Here is a 20,264-nt window from a genome sequence, read left to right on the forward strand (position 1 = left end):
AATTTTAAAAAGGTTGCCCCTCATTTTTACTTCTTGGTTATCAAAACTTTTTGAGCATTTCTTTTGTAGAGTGACATGAGCCAGATGTTATATTCCCTCCCATTCATGCCGTGTTGTAGAGCAATGCCCTTAGGGTTGGTTAATAAATGTGATGGTTCCCTTCACCTATTTATATGTGTAACCCACATTGTTGTCTTTTTTTTTTTTTTAAAAGCAGTCGGGGTTAAGTAACTTGCTCAAGGTTACACGGCCAGTTATTTCTGGGTGTGGTGCTGAGTATCTGAGCCCGGATTTGATCCAGGTCATCCCGACACTGGAGCCAGTGCTCTTACTCGCTGAGCCACCTGGCTGCCCCTAAATATTTTTCCTTTTGCTTTTTGGAGAGGGGAAAGTAGGGCAGTTGGGATTAAGTGACTTGCCCAAGGTCACATGGCTAGTTTTGTGTTGTGTCTGAGGCCAGATTTGAACTCAGGTCCCACATTGTTGTCTTATAGGCTTGCAACGAACCTGTGCTTCGGCGAATTGCTGTGGATAAATGTGCAAGGAGAGTTCGGCAGGCACTGGCAAGTGTGAGTTGGGACATTAAACTTGTCCAGTGGTTGCATACAACGTTGGTGGAAACCCTGAGCCTACCTATGTTAGCAGCATACCTTGATGCATTGCAGACATTGAAAGGGAAGGTAAGGATACTCATTTGGTTTGCTTTACTGCTAGAAGCAGAGATGACTGGTCTGTGCACTAAAGAGTTAGGGGTGGTCTCTGCCTACTTGTGCTATTTGAATAGTAAAGGAAGGATTTCTTTCCAGAGTAGGAAAGAAGTTGGGGGGAAAAAAGCTTTTCCTTTATATGTACCCCACCTTATTTCCTGTTTCCTTTTCACTTGAATGTTTCTATCATTTCTGCTTCTAGGATGAGGTCTAGGTGTTGAAAACTGTCATGTGTTTTTTTTTCTTTTTGGAGGGCAGTTGAGGTTAAGTGACTTGCCCAAGGTCACATGGCTAGTTTTTGTGTTAAGTGTCTGAGGCTGGATTTGAACTCAGGTCCTCCTGTTTCCAGGGCTGGTGCTGTATTCACTGCACCACCTAGCTGTCCCTGTGTCATATGTTTTTGAGCTTTTAAAAACTGAGACTTTTCACCCCTGAGGTAAGGTGTATGTGATGAAAATTAGGTTACGTCAGAGGAGATGAAATATTTACCAGGGAGACATACCAGGCAGGTAGATATTGTTAAATAGGGCTTTCTGACCTTAGACTGCAATATATGAGTGTAATAAAAAAAGATACAGTAATATCCTATGTTATCAGTAGATGAGCTTGTCTTTATAAGCAAGTTTCCACATAATTGGTGTTCCCTTTTAAGGGTTCACCTTTTGAAAAAAAAAATGGGTATTTTCTAAAATGTAGTTCTATATCAAAATTACTCCCCTGCTTTTTAAACATAGTATACTGGTTATTTTAATTTTTTTCCCCAATGCTTTCTTTTTTAAAAATTCTAAACTTTAAACACCAAAAAAAATTTCCATATACACCCTAGAACACAAAAATAGGATTTTATATGAAACTGTGAATCTTCATTTCATGCTATTTGCATTCTTTGAAAAGTAAATAATCAATTCTACCCCATGCCTTCTTGATGTATATATTATATTTATTTAATACACTCAAAATACTTAACTACGTGTGGGAACTGTGCTAGTCCTTGGGGCTTCAGAAATAAGATAGTGCCTTTGCCCATAAGGGAATTTCTAGTCGTATAGGAGACATGTTTACAGATAACCTCAATACCAGGCAGTTTCTGATGAGTAGTTCAAGTATGTGGGTGCTAAAAGAATTGGAGGAACAAATTGAAGACTTCTTCATATGGTGATCGGGGCAGACCTCATAAGAAGGTGGTAGCATTTGAGTTACGCCTTAAATGATTGGTAGCATTTGAGTTATGCCTTAAATGATAGGTAGCATTTTGAGAGGTAGAGGTAGTGGGTTGCATTCTAGGCAGGGAGAATGATATGAGTAAAATTAGAGTACTGGGGAAATTGAAGGACAATTGTACTTGGGGACAATGAATACATAATTTTGGCTATGCTATCAGGTTTATGTAGGGAAAGAGTAGGAAAAAAGCCTGGAAAGTTCATGGAAGATAGTGACTGGCCATTTAACTTTTTGGGAATGATGCAGCTGTCATTGATGAATCTCAAACTATTATGTACCGTGATGTCAAGGATTGGAAACTTTTTTGTTCCTTCAGGAGTTGGTGCCAGACTGTAGCCAGGATTTTTTGAGTTTTTATGTGCCTTTTGTGTTTTTTTTTCTGTTTCTTTCATTGTTAGGCTGTCAGCTATCAACTTATTGTTTAGTGTTGCCATGCTTATTTTGGGCAAAGCTGCTCAATCCTTGTAAGTTGGCTCTAGTCTTTGTGACCTGGGAGATCAGCTAATAAAGAATATTAGAATTGTTAGAGGAGCTCTCCTATGAATAATTAATAATGAACTTGAATTTAGGGATTGTTATCTCTGTTTTGATTTCCTAGAAGCCTTTCCCTCTTTTTCATTTTAATATTTTGCTTTATTATAGATAGTTGATGGTGCTGGATAAGTGATTTCTTTTTTTTTTAAATTTATTTATTTACTTTTAGTTTACAACATTCATTTCCACAATCGCTTGAGTTCCAAATTTTCTTCCCATCCCTCTTCTCCCTCCCGCCCCTCCCCCTCCATGGCGCATGCAATCCCGTATAAGTTCTACAAATACCTTCACATTAAACATTAGTCAGGTTGTAAAGAAGAATTATAACCAATGGAATGAACGACTAGAAGGAAGGAATGAAACAAAACAAAACAAAAAAGAGAGCAGGTAGTTTGCTTCAGTCTGCATTCAGACTCCGTAGTTCTTTTTTTTTTTTTTTTTGGCCGTTTTGGAGGGCAGTTGAGGTTAAGTAACTTGCCCAAGGTTACACGGCTAGTATTTTTGTGTGGGTGTTAAGTGTCTCAGGCCGGGAACCGAACTCGGGTCCTCCCAACTCCAGGGCTGGCGCTTTACTCACTGTGCCACCTAGCCGCCCCCTCTGTAGTTCTTTTTCTGGATGTGGATAGTCCTGGATAAGTGATTTCTTAAAAGTTAAGTATAACTGACTTTGGAATCAAGACCTCACAGTTCAAATTGTGCATCTGTCCCTACATGTGTGATCTTGGGAAAATCATTTAACCTCTCTAGGTCTCAGGTCTCAGCTCTTCTTTGGTAAAAGAAATGTGTTTAATTAGATGGCTTCCATAGGCCTTTCCAGCTTGATGTGTATGATCTTATCAGTCAACCAACAAGTATTTATTAAGATTCTACTGCGTGACAGAATTTGTGCTTGTTGCTGGGGATGTACATCCAAAGAATGAGTTTCTCCTCTGAGGGAGTTTAAGTTCTCTTGGGAAATACCATAAATATGTAAGCATGTACAAAATAAAAATATGCAGAGTAAGTGGTTTGTGAAATCACTCAGCTTCAATCATCTCATTATTAGTTTTTCATTAAAAGTTTATTGTCTTTATAATGCTTACTTAAAAGCTTCTATGTCTTCTGCTTCCAAAAATCAGAAGTCTTACAAACATGAATATTTTCAAAAGTAAAAGGAACACTTTGTCTTTTGACTCTGTGAACTAACAGAGTGTAAGTAAATATGATTGAGAGGCAGCATGGAGTAGTGGAAAGTGTTCTGAACTTGGAGTTAGGAAGACCTGGGTTCACATGCCATCTTGACATTTACTTTCTTTGTGATTGTGATCAGGTCATTTAACCTTGCAGACCCTCAGTTTCATCAGCTGTGAGCTATCACTATCTACCTCACAGGGCTGTTGTAAGTGTCATAGGATCATAGACTGAGAGCAGCCTTCTTATTTTACAAATGAGGTCAATTAGCAGGTAGTTATTAAAGCCCTAATGTGTACCCAGCACAGTGATAGCAACATAAATACAATGACTGGAGCAATCCCTAGTCGCAAAAAGCTTACATTCTAACAGGAGACGGCAAGGACATATAGAAGTTTATTCACATTAAATGTAAAAAGAACTCATATGAAATAGACAAAGTAATTAAATACACAGTTTGAGAGGGAGGGCACTGGTGGTTCATTGAGTGAGGAAAGGCTTGAAGGTGGTGCCTGAAGCAAGACAGGAATTCTGTGAGGTGGAAGTGGACAGGGAGTGCTTTCCAAGCCTAAGAAACTGCCAGTGTTTCACAAAGTTTCACAAAGAAAGTGTGTGAGGAGCCAAGAGAAGGTCATTTTGACTGTGTCAAAGCATGTGGGAGGGGGATTATATATAACAAGGCTAGAAAGATGATGCCAGATTGTGAAACTAAACAGAAAAATTTATATTTGATTCCAGAGACAGTAGGGAGCTACTGATTGAGTTGGGGAGCAACATAGATCTGTACCTAAGGAAAATAACTTTGTCAGCAATGTGGAGGATATACTGAAGCATAAAAAAGCTGAGGCAGGGAGACCAATTGGGAAGCCTTTGTAATAACCTAGGCAAGAAGTGAGAGGTCACATGTGATAATGCATATAAAGCAAGATTTAAAGCTCTATATTAGTGTGATTTATTATAAACGGTGCCATGCAAGGGCAGCTGCATACTGTTTGCTCCTGGAGAAATCCTAGATTCTCAAAATGGGTTAAACTTAGGCTAGATCAGAAAAACAAGACTTTTTAGTGTGGAACATATCAAGAGAAATGAGGGAGACCTTAATCATCTTCCTAGGTTATCAGAGATAACTACAACAGCTCTTAGGCTCTCCATGTTTGAATTTCAGGGAGACTAAACCAAAAGATTTTATTGATTAAAAGGAAGAAATCTTGTCATATGCTTTGCTAAAATCTAAGTAATAAAGAGGGAATTCATTTTTGTGTTTGAAAAAGCACAAATTTACATCCATCTTTTCTGCCTGCCAGTTCTAAAAAGGTAGATTCTTGTTTATCACTCATAGGGAGTAGTATACTTTGACTTTAGGTTGAATCTTTATTTTTGTTGGGTGCTGTTGTTGTTTAGTCATATCTAACTTTTTTTTTTCTTTTTGGAGGGCAATTGGGGTTAAGTAACTTGCCCAAGGTTACACGGCTAGTATTTTTGTGTGGGTGTTAAGTTTCTGAGGCTGGAACCAAACTCGGGTCCTCTTGACTCTGGGGCCAGTGCTCTACTCACTGTGCCACGTAGCCGCTCCCATATCTTAACTTTTTGTGACCCCATTTGGGGTTTTCATGGGAAAGACACTGCAGTGGTTTTCCATTTCTTCCTCCAGCTCATTTTATAGATGAGGAAACTGAGGCAAATAGGGTTAAAGTCACTTGTCCAGGATCATACAGCTAGGAAGTGTCTGAGGCTGGATTTTAGTTTAGGTCCTCCTGAATCCAGGCATGGTGCTCTATCATACTGTGCCACTTATTTTTGTTAGGTAGCATGCATACTAAAATACTTAGGATGTTTTGTTAAAATATTAGTCGGTTCATGGTTCTTTGGTCTTTCCTCTTTTACCTGGTACCTTTTTAATTTTATTTTTTCAGTATAATACATGCTTAGTTAGGGAGCAAAATTAGTATAATGTCAAAAAATCTCATGGTAAAAGCTATAAACTTAGATGTATAAAGTTGCTTTACTTTAATAGAAATAATATATTTATCTCTTGCTGTAAGAGTTATGTTATAAAGGACTTTACTTACAATCTTGTGAAGCAAATATTAGTGTGTAGATACTATTTTCTTTTTTTTTTTTATTAAGCAGTTGGGGTTAAGTAACTTGCTCAAGGTTACATGGCCAGTTATTTCTGGGTGTGGTGCTAAGTATCTGAGCCCGGATTTGATCCCCAAGTCATCCCAACACTGGGGCTGGTGCTCTTATTCGCTGAGCCACCTGGCCACCCCTATGTAGATACTATTTTCATAGGATCATAGATTTAGACCTGGCATAGACTTTAGAGGCCAGAGAGGCCAGCCTTTTCCCTTCCTTCACTTTATACATAAAGAAACTGAGGCACAGAGAAGTTAAATGACTTGCTTAGTCATACATTTAACAAGTGTTTGAGGCAGGATTTGAATCCAGATTTTCCTGATTCTGTGTCTATTGCCTGTTCCATTCCACATTGCTGCCTCTTATTTTATAGATGAAGAACCTTATTAGAGTTTAATAAGAGTTTTTGAGAGATTCTGCCTTGTTCATAGTTACATGGCTAGAAGATGACTGAGTCAGCTATAATACATCATTTGAGCTTCTATGGTCAGTCACTGTGTTTTATTTTTCTTGGCTTCTGCTGCCAGTCCAGTTAAAGCAATTCTTTTAACTCTCTTGGTCACTGAGGAAGTGAAGTCCTTTCTGTCTTTTCTTGTTTTTAAGAAGACCTGGCTGTTAACTTTGACCAGATTGTATTCCAGCTAATTCCTTGGCATCTTAAGTGGCATTTCTCCTTTGATCTCTGTGAATTAGTCTTTTTTGGGTACACAGTTTCTGATCATTTTCCTTGAGCCTTTTCTCCTTTTCCTTGACCCTGTGTCTTACCATTCTGTCTTCTGTTCTCCAGTTTCTTTAGTATTTTCAAAATCTTGTGTTTCTCTAAAATCTTGTTTCTCAAAAAGCTGTTTACCTTTTGTCCTGTCTACCATGTGAATTATTGACCTTCATAGGAGGCATGGAAATTATTACGATCCTCTTTTTCATTCCAGTTATTTTATTGCAGACATTAGCATTAGTGTAGCCTGCATTTATATAGATATAAGACCCCCTTTTGAGTTTACACTAAAATAGGCTACAGTTGAAACCATAATATGTATTTGAGAGTAGGCTATTTCACCATAGGAGTAACATTTTATGCAGTCACATGCTATAGCTGGTGGTCTGTATATTTTGTTCTTGAGGGAGGCCTATGTACAGATAATATTAGATTTAAATGTCTGAGAAGCTGAGATTTGTTTTAGATAGCAGGGCTTCGGCTGTGTCTCAGTTGGTGAGAAGCCTCCCACTTACACAGTCGTGACATTTCTATTTGGTCTTTTCTTTTAGATACCAACCTTGATTGACCGGATGTTGATGTCATCTACCACAAAGACTGGTGCAGCAGGAGCTGAAGCCTTGTCTCTCCTGCTCAAAAGGCCCTGGGACCCTGCTGTAGGAGTGCTTTCTCATAACAAACCAGTAAGCTGAACAACCAATTACTTTTAAAGTTTTATTGATGCCTTTTTGTTTTGTTATGTGTAACTGTAGTAATTTCCTATTCCTCCATGCCATGGCCATCACTTCTTCCTCAACCCTCTCTTGTAACAAATAAAGAAAACGGACACAGCAGCTGCTCTGAAGACTTATTTTATCCTTTATTTAGCTCAGTTCTGTGGTGAGAAAATTACAAAGTTTAGATTGTAAACTTCAGGAATTGTGTCTATTTAATCTGCTTAGCAGTACCTTCAAATAAATTATCCTTTTATTAAAAGGGGGGGGGAATGGAGATCTTGAGACTCGAAAGGGCAAACAACTTTTACTTATCTGTGAGTGAGTGGGGTTCTTTTCCTTTAGAGCAAGCTCCCTGGATCTCCACTGATTCTTATTGCCTCCTCTGGTCCCTCAAGCTCTATGTTCCCTACCTCTCGAAGACACCGATTTTGGCAGTCACAGCTCTCCTGCTTGGGCAAGGTATGTGCTGGAAATGGTGACCTTGCACATTAATCTTTGAAGAATAAAACAGAAAAGACTCGGGGGGAGGGGAGGAGGTGGGGAATGAACCATAATTTTGATAGATATTTTCTAGAAATCTGGCCTTTAATGGGAGCTTGCTTCTGCTTTGGTTTCATGTAGAAGTAGAAATAGTGCTAATGAAAGATTGTTGAGATTTAGGTTAGGATTTGGCTAGGCTTTGAGAAGAATTGAAGGAACATCAAAATTTACCTTTGTATAATCTTTATTACTCTGGCACCCTCATCTTCTGTAGGTCATCCCAATTGCCACCCATCTCCTAAACAATGGGAGTGGGGTAGGAGTTCTTCAGTGTCTTGAGCACATGATTGGGGCTGTTAGAGGAAAAGTACTGGAGGTAAGAATATTCTCATCTCTTTGCTGTGGCACCATAGCAGGCCTCTGACTGGCCCTGTCACCGTCCAGGGGCTTCTCTTACACTCTTGTCTCTTTTTTCTCTCAAAGATTCATAATCATTTCCCCCACAAACCTATAATTTTGATTGGCTGGAATACAGGCGCCTTGGTGGCTTGTCACGTAAGTAATTTCTTATCCTTTTTGAGCATCATTCTCTAAAAATTTGGGATGATTGACAATTCTAAGGTGGAAGCTTAACTCTAAATGTTTGTCTTTGGTATTGCCTGTTGGGTTGTTGCCATATTCTAGCAAAATTAAGGGGATATTTACTATCCAGCATAAATTTGAATATTGGTTTATATAGATTTCCTAATATACTAAAAAGATTTAACCCCACCGGAATGTAAAATAAATATAATTAGTGAAATGTATCCTTTTTGAATTTGAACCCAGAATTTAGGCTGACTGAAGGAAGTGATCCATTTCTCTATATCGTGTGATCTCAGAAGTAGTATAAAAGAGGAAAGGAAGTATTAAAGGAGTGTTCCAGATGAATGGGTAGTAATGGGGAGCTATATATTGGATTAAAGATTGACAGAGTTTTTTTTACTTGAGGTAGAGAGCTCTGTTTTGGAGTTTGGCTTTCATTTACTAACTGGGGAAGAAGTGAGCAGGCCTGGAATCTATTCTGGGGCATTAGAAGACTGTGGAATTTAGTAGCCTCAGTATTCTTCCAGGTTCACCTCCAGGCCAGGTACACCTCTTTGGGTTACATGACTATTTACAAAATGACAGCCCTTGTATTCCTTACTATTTAATTCAACAAGCATTTATTAAATACCTACTTTGTGAAAGATAATACCCAATGATGTCATGACTGAAAGACATAGAGATCAGGATGGTGTTTTAGAGGTTAGGACTAATTGGTAGATTGGGTTACTTAAAGGATTCTTGGTTGGCCAAATCTTCGAGGAGATGAATCCTTACATCAACAATTGTATTATTTTCAGGTATCAGTGATGGAGTATGTCACTGCAGTTGTCTGCCTTGGATTTCCTCTGCTTACAGTGGATGGACCCAGAGGGGTAAGGATAGAATTGAGATTATGGGCTAGTTATTAGAATTGGAATGGAAAGTCAAGTACCACTATAGTCTCCTTCCTTATGCTTCATTCAACTAAGGGAATTTTCCTACACCTAAGAAATTTCTTAGTCCCATCCCCTTTCCTATCTGGATTTCCCACAGGCATTTACTGAATGTGTGTTGTTTGGTTAATATCTCCTAAAGATTTTTCTCTTGTAAGGATGTGGATGACCCTCTCCTGGATATGAAGACTCCAGTCCTCTTTGTCATTGGCCAGAACTCCCTACAGTGTCATACTGAGGCCATGGAGGACTTTCGGGAGAAGATCCGTGCTGATAATAGCATGGTGGTAGTTGGGGGAGCTGATGACAATCTCAGGTGGGCACATTTGGGGAGTGTTGACTGCTTCTTAGTTTCAAGTGAGGTTGAAGAAAATGTCCTCTAAGTGTGGGCTCTCTGGATCTCAGTTTCCTCATACATAATGAGGAGGTTGGTGAGCTAGGTGGCCTGGAGTCAGAAAGACTGATATTCCTGAGTTCAAATCTGACCTCAGACACTTGATAGCTGTGTGACCCTGGGAAAGTTACTTAACTCTGCTTGCCTCAGTTTCCTTGTCTGTAAAATGATCTGGAGAAGGAAATGGCAAACCACTTTAGTATCTTTTCCAGGAAAATCTCAAATGGGGGCATGACTGAAAAAAGACTGAACAATGAGGGGGTGGAGGAAATGCATTGCTGAAGATTCTTTCTGGCTCTCAGTTCTGTGATGAAAACATTAGGAGGAAGCATGGAGTTATGTGTGGACAGAGTGCTTAATTAGGAGTTAGGAGTCTTTGATTGGAGCTCCAGTTCTTCCACTACCACATGTCATCATTTCACTGTTCTGACTCTGGGTCTCCTCTGTAAATTGAGGGTTGGAATCGATGGTCTCTGAGGTCTCTTTCAGCTCTAGAATTTTGCAAGTGTGTCTGTTAGAGGAACTTGTCCTATTTTTTTTTTTTACTAACTTATGCTTCTTATCGTGCTCAGAAAATAAATCAGCCCTTAAATCCATATCTTTCAGTAGAATGGGTTTTTTCTTTGTTTTTAATGAATGATGTCCTTGTATAATTTCCTTCTTCCTTTCTCTTAGGATAAGCAAAGCAAAGAAGAAGTCTGAAGGCCTGACTCAGAGCATGGTGGACAGATGTGTACAGGTGAACACAGTTGCTTTGCTCTTTTCTTTCTGCTATACTTGTCATATATTCTGGGGTTTCAGTTGAGGGGTCAGAAACTTTTTTTTTTGGAGGGGGGAGGGTAGGGCAATTGGGGTTAAGTGACTTGCCCAAGGTCACACAGCTAGTTTTTTGTATCCAATGTCTGAGGCTGGATCCGAACCCAGGTCCTTCTGACTCCAGGGCCAGTGCTCTACTCACTGCACCATCTAGCTGCCCCCATCACAAGCTTCTTTATCTTACAGTATTAAGTTTTTTCTGTTGGGGCTACTGAGAAATACAAGGAATAGTCAGGGGAAGAAGAAAGAAGAGGAGGAAAAATAGGTTGAAGAGGAAGAGAAAAATTCAGGTGAATGAAAGTGGTAGAGTACTGTCAGTTTCAGGTGCCCTTCAGGGGTCCAACTACTTGGTTTAAGTATTTGTTTGTAGATTGAGAAGACTGTGTCAGGCTTTGCATGGGAGGGGAAAGACCAGCTCATTTTAATGTCAAAAGGATGGAGTTGATACTGATTTGAAAATGTCCTTGAGATTGTATCCCAGGGATGACACTGATTGGCACTGATAGTCATTTCCTACTTGAACCAGGATGAGATTGCAGACTTTCTGACTGGTGTGCTCACTCGTGCTGAGGGTCACAGTGGCCCTGAGCCCCGAGATCAGGATGCTGAGAAGAAGAAGAAGCCTCGTGATTCAGCCCGCCGGGACTTAGCTTTTGAACTTCCTGAACGGGGAAGCCGGCCTACCTCTCCTGCTGCTAAGCTTCCTGCCTCACCTTCTGGTTCCGAAGTAATGCAGCTTAAGGATAATATTTTTGTATCTGGGGGCATTGGGAAGGGAGCATGTTGGTAAGTTTGGTTCTTAGCAAGATGGAAAGTGGAAAGAACACTGGATTGGGAATTGGGGGCCCTGGTTTAACTCAGGCTTTACTACTTAGAACCTGTATCATCTTGGGCAAGTTACCTAAACACTGAGACCTTAATTTCCTCATTTGTAAAATGAAGAACTTGTATTTGTGACCTCTTTTCTAGCCTCTTAGTTTTTAAATCTTTTAATGATTCAGACTTTACATATTCATAAAGAGAAATTTCCTGCTCTTGAGTCCAAGGAGTCTCATGAAATTTCATGCTTCTGTCTTTATACCTCTCTTTATACCCATATGTGAGTCATGACCTGCAGTTTAAGAAGTGCTGAAAGGGTTGAGAGGGGAAAAAGTTTTAAGAAGCCCTGTATAGTACCTAACTACTACTTGTTATTGAATTGAATTATTATAGTTCAGATGACATGTTTTTCTTTATCTCTCTTATCTCATCCAGGATCTATCAAGTGTGTCTAGCAGCCCCACCTCTAGTCCCAAGACCAAAATGGCAACAGTGACCTCTGTCCCCAAGTCTAGCCAAATTGGCACTGCCCAGATATTGAAGAGACATGTACAGAGGACAGAAGCTGTCTTGACCCATAAACAGGCTCAAGGTACAGATCCCAGGCCTAATGCCAAATGGGTTTCCTTCCCATCTTTTTTGTAGCTGTTCCTTAGAACTTGGGTTTCTTAAACGATTGGCTTCCCTAACCATCCCAAGTGAGGCATGATCTGGGGGATATTGTGTTCTCACTTCTCCTTTTTAACATTTTAAAACAGGTTAAATATTAAGGTTAGTCTTGAAATGAAAAGTCACAAAGGGACAGCCTAAAGGGATGTATATGGAAAGTGTGTAAGGACAGTCTTCCTTGCTTTGTCTTGTTTAAAACAGGGGTTATGTGTTAGACCTCATATCTTTATTGTCAGCAGGGAAAGACATCTCTTTTTCCTTCCTACAGACAGTTTCCCTGAGTCACTGCTTATAGAAATGGCTTCCCAGAGGGTGAGGCCTGAAGATGTTCAGATTCACTGGGTTCCTCCTTTGCTCTGTGACTTGAGAGTCATGCTAAACCCAATAGGGATTTCTGGTGGGAGGGTTTGTGATTGTCTTTACTTCACATTTGATTTGGGGAATTTTGAAATGTGATTGAAATGAGAAGCTTTTGATAATGTGAACGCTACAAAGAATCATTGAAGAGGAAAGAAGGAAAAGTGTCAGAGAAGAAATTGCTTAAGGGAAGCTAATAATTTTTATGCTGATAATTCTGGCTTTGATTTAGCCCAGATAGGGTCTGGAATTATGGGAATTGGTTGTTTATCCAGGAACATATAACATGTTCAGATTTCCCTGGGGTAAAGTTAGCAGGAGTTATTTCTTGCTGTAATTTACTGTACTAAACTCAGATTGCCTGTCAAACAGGATTATCTTATCTGCTTATGTACTCTGTATTTCTTTATTTGGTGCTTAAGGGTCAGAACTCAAACCCTAGATTCTTTCAAAGTGCCTAGAAAAATAATGGTAACAAGGAACAAAAGAGAAAGAAAAGTGTGTGAATGTATGGGAGAAAACAAGTTCCCCAAGTTTGTGTGATAGTGTTTTTGTGCTCTGTGTCTGCTTGGTGGCTTTGTGGTCGTAGCAAAGTACCAGTAAGTGTTGTTTCATTTTGTTTTTGGCAAAAGGAAAGGCTGAGATGTTTGGACTATTCAGCTATTCAGGGCATGTTTAGAGGTTCTTGCTAATAGACATGCTGTTATGACATCGGTCAGTCAGGGAATCAAAATGGTGTCTAGTTGGTCACATGAGTGAGACCAGTAAACTTTAGAACTCCCATTAGTGATGGTTTCAGTCAGAAAGAAGTAATGAGGAGACATCTTTAAGCCCCTTCCTGGCTCCCTCCCCTTCCTATCTTCCTTGGCCAGCTATGATTCTGTAATTCTTTCTGATTCATTCCAGCGCAGTTTGCTGCTTTTCTGAAACAAAACATGCTGGTGAGGAAAACTCTTCCTCCCGGCACCTCCTCCTGTCTCTTTGGTGAGTATCTTTCTCTTGCTTGCCTATCTCTTGCTTTTTCTGCATCTGCTTCTCAGCTTGCCTCTTTCACATACAGTCTAGCACAATTCCTTGTACAAAGTAGGTCTTAATATTTGAGGTGAAATTGATTGAAGTTTTGCTTTAACCTTTCCTCTCATTTGCCTTTTGTTGTGTTCCCTTAGTCTTGTCTTTATGACCGTCTCTCTATCACTCTATTTATTTCTCAATGGATTTGTCTCTATGGAACCCTTTTTGTCTTTGCCAATGTCATGTTGCATCTCTTTTATTTTTTCTTGTTCTTTCTCCTGTTGTCTTTTATTCTCTGTTTCACTTCCTTTTTTCCCTTTTGTGTTCTCATTTTCTTGCTTTATCTGCATGACCCCTTTTTGTCGACAAGCCTTTGCACATTTAGAAAGTCCTTTCTGTACTCTTTGCTTTACTTCTCTTTTCCTGTTCCCATCATGGCCACTAAAGGAAGCAAACCATTTGAAACCTTTCTTTTTTTTTTTTTTTAAATCATTTCCTGTCTCTCCTCTACTCCTTCCCATTCGAGCCAGTGCATCCAGGTCTTGAATGATTCTTTTATCTCTGATTGTGCTGTGATGGTGATCAGGAGGAAATGCTTGTGGTTCCAAGCACCCCTTATGGGAACAGCTGATATTGACCTTTGTGCTTGAATTGGGAAGGGATGGGGTGGGACAGTCTCCTGAGAAGTTGGCAGTAAACCTAGAGGAATGAGCCAGTCTGTAGAAGTCTATGTGAAGGGAACTTTGGTGAGAGGAGAACAAGGAAGGATTGGCCATCCTCATAGATGAGTTTGATTTGGATCTTTTCACCAATCAATGAAGAGAGCCTGGTTTGTACACTAGAGACAAGCAATCTCTGAAGAACTTTGCATTTGTGGTGTTAGCCCTGGTCCATTTGGAACAGGAGCTTTGGAGTCCATTGGAACTCCGCTAGCCTGAGGACAGAAGAGAACTGTTTTTCCAACAATGGAATTTCTTTAGGTTTCCCACATTTGACAGAGGAAACCCCACAGTTTTAGGGGGCTGGACAAAATTTAATATTTACATGGAAATGTTAACTTTTAGAGGACAGCCTTCCTTCTCTTGTTGGACAGAGCTAGTGGCCATATACTGTGATCCTCGTGTATACTGCTGACCTTCCTCTGGTCCTGCTCATTTCTCTGCCTTGCTGTGCTCTCTGCAATGTTTAATATCCCCAAGGGAACTCTAGATTTATGATTTGAGGGACAAATGGAATCAGAAAAGGATGGAAACTGTTTCAGAGACTGGGAAATGCTATCCATACCTGCTAGTCTCCCTATTACCCTAATATTCTTTTGTTGGGCCCAGCGGTGGTAGGGAGAAATTCCTTCTTTTTTTCTTTCTGGACCTTCTCATTCTCCAGGGCTGGGGTAGGGATGAGCAGGGATGTAGTCATATTGTTCAGGACAGGACAACATGAGGTTCTAGGATCAGGGTACTATGTGGGGTAAAATCTGAGGTTAGGAAGCTGAAGTCAGAACTGACTTCAGTAAGTATCTTGGGTGCTAGGCCTTGGACATGGGCTGATCAATTTGAGTAGTGTGTATGTGTGTTGTACATGCTTGTGCACCTCTTTGAGGCAGTGCCTTTTGGGCCTTCCTGGGTTGGAGGAGACTTCAAACTGATCTTCCTCACTTTTCAGTCCCCATCTCCTCAGACCAAGCGGAGGAAGCTGATAAAGAAGACCTTCGGGGCCAGCTGAAGCGTCAGCATCCTCCTAGTCCCCCTCCAGGCAGCAAGGCTTCCAAGCGAGCCAAGATCAAAGTGACCATTGTCTCTCATGGGGATGGAGCTAGTGGACCAAGTCTACCATCCCAAGGAGGAACCACAGAGGGCAAGTGTCTAGGGAAGCTGTTATTGTACTAATTGAACACTCACAGAGAGCACATTTGTGGTTCCTGCTTTGGGGTCTAGTCTTCATTCCATTTTACAAGAAACTTATAGTAGAAGCAAATGTTGGAGTACATGCTGAAGAAACCAGGGAGTGTCCATTGATCTGAAATTAGAATCATAATAGACTGTTAGAATGGACTTTTAGAGAAATATTAGTTTAACTCCTTCATTTTACTGTTAAGGAAACTAAAACCCAGAGAAGGGAAATAGCTAACTGCTAAATTAATATTCCTAAAGCACACATTTGATTATGTCGCTCCCCTGCTGAAGAAGCTTCAGTGACTGCTTTTTGTCTCTAGAATAAAATAGTGACTTTATTTGCCATTTAAAGCCCTTCAAAATCTGGGTCCAACTTTAATCTTTTTTTTTTTTTTTTGCCTTTTTGGAGGGCAATCAGGGTTAAGTAAGTTGCACAAGGTTACACGACTAGTTTTTTTGTGTGGGTGTTAAGTGTCTAAGGCCGGAACCGAACTTGGGGCCTCCTGACTCCGGGCTGGCACTTTACTCGCTGCGCCACCTAGCCGTTGTCTTTCTAGACTGATTTCATATTACTTCCCCTCACCCACTCTATGTATCAGTCAGATTGGCTTGTTTGCCATTCCTGATATGTGAAATGCGATTTCTCTTTTCTTTGTCTTTGCTCAGGCTCTCTCCTATGCCTAGAATGTTCTCCTGCCTCTTAAATTTTTTTGTTCCCTTCAAGACATTGCTCAGGTGCCATCTTTTGTATGAAACTGTTTCCTGATCCTCCAGTAATTAGTGTCCTCTGCCCCACCACCTCAAAATTGCTTTGTACATATTTCTTACTTACTTGTTGTTTCCCTTTTTTAGAATGTAAGTTATTTGAAGGTAGTTATTTTTCATTTTTGATTTCTTTTTATCCCTAGTGCCTACTAGTGTCTGGCACAGGGTAGGTGCTCAATAAATGTTCTTTGAAATGAATTTACCTATGGTCATGTAGTTAGCAAAGGGTGGAATTGGGACTTGAAACTAGGTCTTCTGACTCCTAGTCCAGAGCTCTTTATCATTAAACCATAGCACAGTTTAGTGTGGGAATAGTGAGATCTGTCCAGGTTTCTTGCATTTTCCCCAGGGCCCTGTGATTCTGAGAAGGATAGATTGAGGAAGGCATGATCAAGTCAGTGTGCTGAGAAGCTTGTTGTTGTACAGTTTCAGGAGGAAAGCCCATTACTGTTACTCGGGGGCAAGCTGCCGTAGGTGCCAAGGAGCTAACAGGGCTGCTCACCACAGCCAAGTGAGTAACTTTGTTTTCTTTTAATGTTTTAGTCTTTTAGATCACATAAACTGTGGCCTTAGCCACTCAAGTTTTGTTTTAGACTGCTATCATGAAGTATTTCACTGTGAGGTAGGCCATTTTACATTTGTATCCACAAAAAGTGGAGGCACTTTTTGTTTGAAGATCTTCAATCTTATTACCATTACTCATATCTTTGTTCTAATGGCCTGGCCCCTAGAGGGAAGTATAGAAGTCTCCCTTATACCTTACTGATTTCTACACTTGGCTTCATGTCCTATTGGTAGAATTTGGTTTAGAATATTGTAGAATAGGGAATTGTGAGAAGTTGAGAGTCAGGAGGCCAGAGTTATGTCTCTGCTTATCTCTCTTGTGCCTCACTTGACCCCCTCTTTATTCTTTGTTATCCCCATAAGTCTGTCCCCATCAGTCTGCCTTGCTGAAATTTGGAGTAGTTCTTCAACTCTTTTCCTATCTCTCCAGATCAAGTGCGACTTCTGAAGCAGTGTCAGTGAGCCCAGCTTCTTCCTCCATTATTCCCAACAGTACTGCTCCTAGTGCCTTCCACACTCTGCAGAGCCGCTTGGTGGCCAGTGGTGGTCACTGTGTGGCAGCCTCCCCTGGTAGCACACTCCCAGGTACTTTCTGTCCCACCTTTTCTTCCTGTGCTTTTTGGTGTGCTGTTGGGTGGAGGGGATGGTGGTGGTTTCATGTGGGAGGGATTTTCTTTGGCTCAGCTTATAGGTTTGCATGATGCTGTCATTAGGAATTAGCCAAGGCTTCATTCTTGATAAAGGAGCTTACTCAGCCTTATTTTTACTCTGAGTGATTCCAATCTATAATTGTGCCATTTGTGAACTGCAGGTTCCATTCCTTTTTTTTTTAAATTTTATTCATTTTGAACTTAAATACAAGAAAACTTTAAAAAAAACACTGAACATTCCATGTACACAACATAACATAAGAGGATTCAGTATAAAACTATGAATTTCCATTTCATACTGTTAAAAAAACAACTATGTGATAAATACTACACATCATTTTCAAAGCTACCCTGCTTTTCTAAGTTTTCTTTTGTTTCCTGCTATGCACTTTTATTTTTTTTCTTTCTCCCCTCCACTGTGCTCTAGAGAAGGCTACCATTAGACACAAATATATATGTATGTGTGTATACATATACATATATACGTATGTGTGTGCACGTGCGCGTGTGTACAAAAAATGTATACATACTTCTCTGTATCATTTCTTTCTCTGGATGTAGATAGCATCTTCCTTCATAGGTCCTTTGTAGTTGATTTGAGTATAATACTCAAAAATGATTTAGTCATTCGAAATTGTTCTTAAAACAATATTGCTGTTACTTTGTACAACATTCTCTCGGTTCTGCTCGTTTCACTCTTCATAATTTCATGCAACTCTTTCCATGTTTTTCTAAAATCAAGCAGCTCATCATTTCTTATAGGACAGTATTATTCCATCACAATCGTAAGCCACAACCTGTTTAGCCATTCCCCAATTGATGGGCATCCCCTCAGTTTCCAGTTCTTCGCCACCACAAAGAGAGCTGCTATAAATATTTTAGAACAATTAAGTTCTTTTCCATTTTCTTAATCACCTTGGGAAATAGACGTAATAAGTGGTATTCCTGGGTCAAAGAGTATACACAGTTTTATAACTTGCTGGGCACAATTCCACATTGCTTTCCAAAATGGTTGGATTAGGTCACAGTTCTACCAAGACTGAACTGAGTGTCCCAGTTTTTCCACATCCCCTCCAACATTTGTTGCTTTCCTCTTCTATCCTTTTAGCCAATCTGATAGTTGCAAGATAATATCTCAAAGTTGTTTTGATTTGCATTTCTCTAAACAATAGTTATTTAGAGCATTTTTTAATATTGATCTCTTCATTGAAAAACTGCCTGTTCACATCCTTTGACCATTTATCATTTGGGGAATGACTCATATTATAAATTGACAGAGCTCTTTATACATAATATTTGAGATGTGAGACCTTTATCTGAGTCCTTTCCCTTCTAAGACACATTTCTTTTTTTTTTTTTTTTGGCCTTTTGGAGGGCAATTGGGGATAAGTAACTTGCCCAAGGTAACACGGCTAGTTTTTTTTGTGTGGGTGTTAAGTGTCTGAGGCCGTAACCCATCCCAGGTCCTCCTGACTCCGGAGCCGGCGCTTTACTCACTGCGCCACCTAGCTGCCCCCAAGACACATTTTTACACTCAAGGAATGGAATCAGAGACATGATCCAGTAAAATACTGGGTACTAGCAAGACCAAATATTTTCTTCCTTCTTAAAGAAGGTCCATTTGTCTATATTAGGCATGGCTGTGCAAGGGTGGGGAAACTGCACAACCTTGAGGCCACATGTGGCCTTTTGACTGAGTCCAAGTTTTATAGGACAAATCCTTTTATTAAGGGGATTAGTTCTGTGAAGTTTGGATTCAGTCAAAGGGCTGCATTTGAGGACTTAGAGGGCCATATGTGGCCTCAAGGCTGCAGGTTCCCCACCACTGGTTGTGACCTTGAGATATCACTGTTACTCTTCCCTTAGATCTTTTCCCTCTTTCAGCCTGAGGTTGGTAGCAGAAAGTCTGTTGGCAAGGGTATGAATCAGGCCAGGGAGAGCCTTTATGAACCTAACAGCCCTGTTTCATAAAATGGATTAATTGGGAGATTAGTTTAGAGTGAGTAGGAGTTCTAAATAGGACCCCACTTTTTTTTTGCCATGTATCACATGAATCTTAAGAGAAAAGTAGGAAGATAGTTCAGATTGGCAAACAATGATTGGCATGTTAGTTGATGATGAGAGGTGGGAAGCCTTCTTTGGGTTGAAGTAAGAGTGGCTAAGCCTGTTTCATCAGCAGTGGTCCTCTCCTCCCAGGGTCCACATCTGCCAGCAGCCTCCTTCAGGGTCTCAGCTTCAGCCTGCAGGATATCAGCAGCAAAACTCCTACCCTCTCAGCTAGTGCTTCCCCAGGATCAGCCACACAGGTACGTGGTCAGCAGTCCAGAGGTCCACATTGTACTGGGATGGGCAGATTAGGGAAGGGGTTGTCACAGTCAAGTTGGGATTGGAGTCATTAATAATAACAGTAATAATAAACATTTATGTAATACTCACTATGTGCCAAGCACTTTACAATTATTTTATTTGCTGTCACAACAGTTCTGGTGAGGACTATGAAACTATCAATTGTTAATAGGGCTTCCCTTTATCCATCCCCTCAACCCTCTGTGATTCTTGAAAACTCATTTGTCATGAAATAATATTGCCATTAAATAATAATATTATAAAATATATTAAAAAATTTATAAAAAAATAATTTTAATACCTGAGCTTTATTATCCCACAGACCACCAGTGTGAAGTTGCCTACCCCTATGCAGAGCTTGGGTGCCATCACCACAGGCACTGGCACCATTGTTCGTACCATTCCTGTGGCCACCACCCTCTCGTCCTTGGGTGCCACTCCTGGTGGGAAGCCTACAGCCATCCACCAACTGTTGACCAATGGGGGCCTTGCCAAGTTGGCTAGTAGCCTCCCTGGCCTGGCTCAGATTTCTAATCAAGCAGCAGGTGAGTTTCAGGAGGACTTATGGGAATGAGAGATTGGGAAATCTCAGCTCTGTAGCCTGCCTGCTCATGTCATATGGGTAAGGCATGACTATTAAATTGAAACCCAAGAGAATTAGAAAGGGATCCTTCAGCTTGTTTGGATCTGGATTTTTGAACTTAAAAGTACAGATGTAGGACCAAAGGGCAGAAGCTTTAGGGGAGGCAGATGTAGTCTGCCATATATATAAGGAACAGTTA

The 20,264-nt window shown here is 40.3% G+C and overlaps 1 protein-coding gene across 11 annotated transcripts in view; it reads left to right on the forward strand.

The window, feature by feature from the left end:
• KANSL3 (KAT8 regulatory NSL complex subunit 3) overlaps positions 1–20,264 on the forward strand; it is a 39,082-nt gene that overhangs the window by 12,426 nt on the left and 6,392 nt on the right. For 7 of the 11 annotated variants that reach the window (XM_069071915.1, XM_069071917.1, XM_069071913.1 and 4 more), the window contains 16 exons: positions 495–680; positions 7,035–7,166; positions 7,542–7,658; positions 7,954–8,055; positions 8,163–8,234; positions 9,065–9,139; positions 9,358–9,515; positions 10,269–10,332; positions 10,936–11,136; positions 11,664–11,820; positions 13,161–13,238; positions 14,928–15,119; positions 16,349–16,433; positions 16,917–17,071; positions 19,333–19,442; positions 19,805–20,027. In XM_069071915.1, coding sequence (XP_068928016.1) covers positions 495–680; positions 7,035–7,166; positions 7,542–7,658; positions 7,954–8,055; positions 8,163–8,234; positions 9,065–9,139; positions 9,358–9,515; positions 10,269–10,332; positions 10,936–11,136; positions 11,664–11,820; positions 13,161–13,238; positions 14,928–15,119; positions 16,349–16,433; positions 16,917–17,071; positions 19,333–19,442; positions 19,805–20,027 — 2,107 coding nt within the window. The remainder of the gene's footprint in view (positions 1–494; positions 681–7,034; positions 7,167–7,541; positions 7,659–7,953; positions 8,056–8,162; positions 8,235–9,064; positions 9,140–9,357; positions 9,516–10,268; positions 10,333–10,935; positions 11,137–11,663; positions 11,821–13,160; positions 13,239–14,927; positions 15,120–16,348; positions 16,434–16,916; positions 17,072–19,332; positions 19,443–19,804; positions 20,028–20,264) is intronic. The other 4 variants (XM_069071918.1, XM_069071919.1, XM_069071920.1 and 1 more) reach the window with 4 other exon arrangements.

The sequence above is a fragment of the Petaurus breviceps genome, unplaced genomic scaffold (assembly GCF_028583685.1).
Source record: "Petaurus breviceps papuanus isolate PSGF00001 unplaced genomic scaffold, PetGlider_PUasm1.0 90845, whole genome shotgun sequence".
Classification (NCBI taxonomy): Eukaryota; Metazoa; Chordata; class Mammalia; order Diprotodontia; family Petauridae; genus Petaurus; species Petaurus breviceps.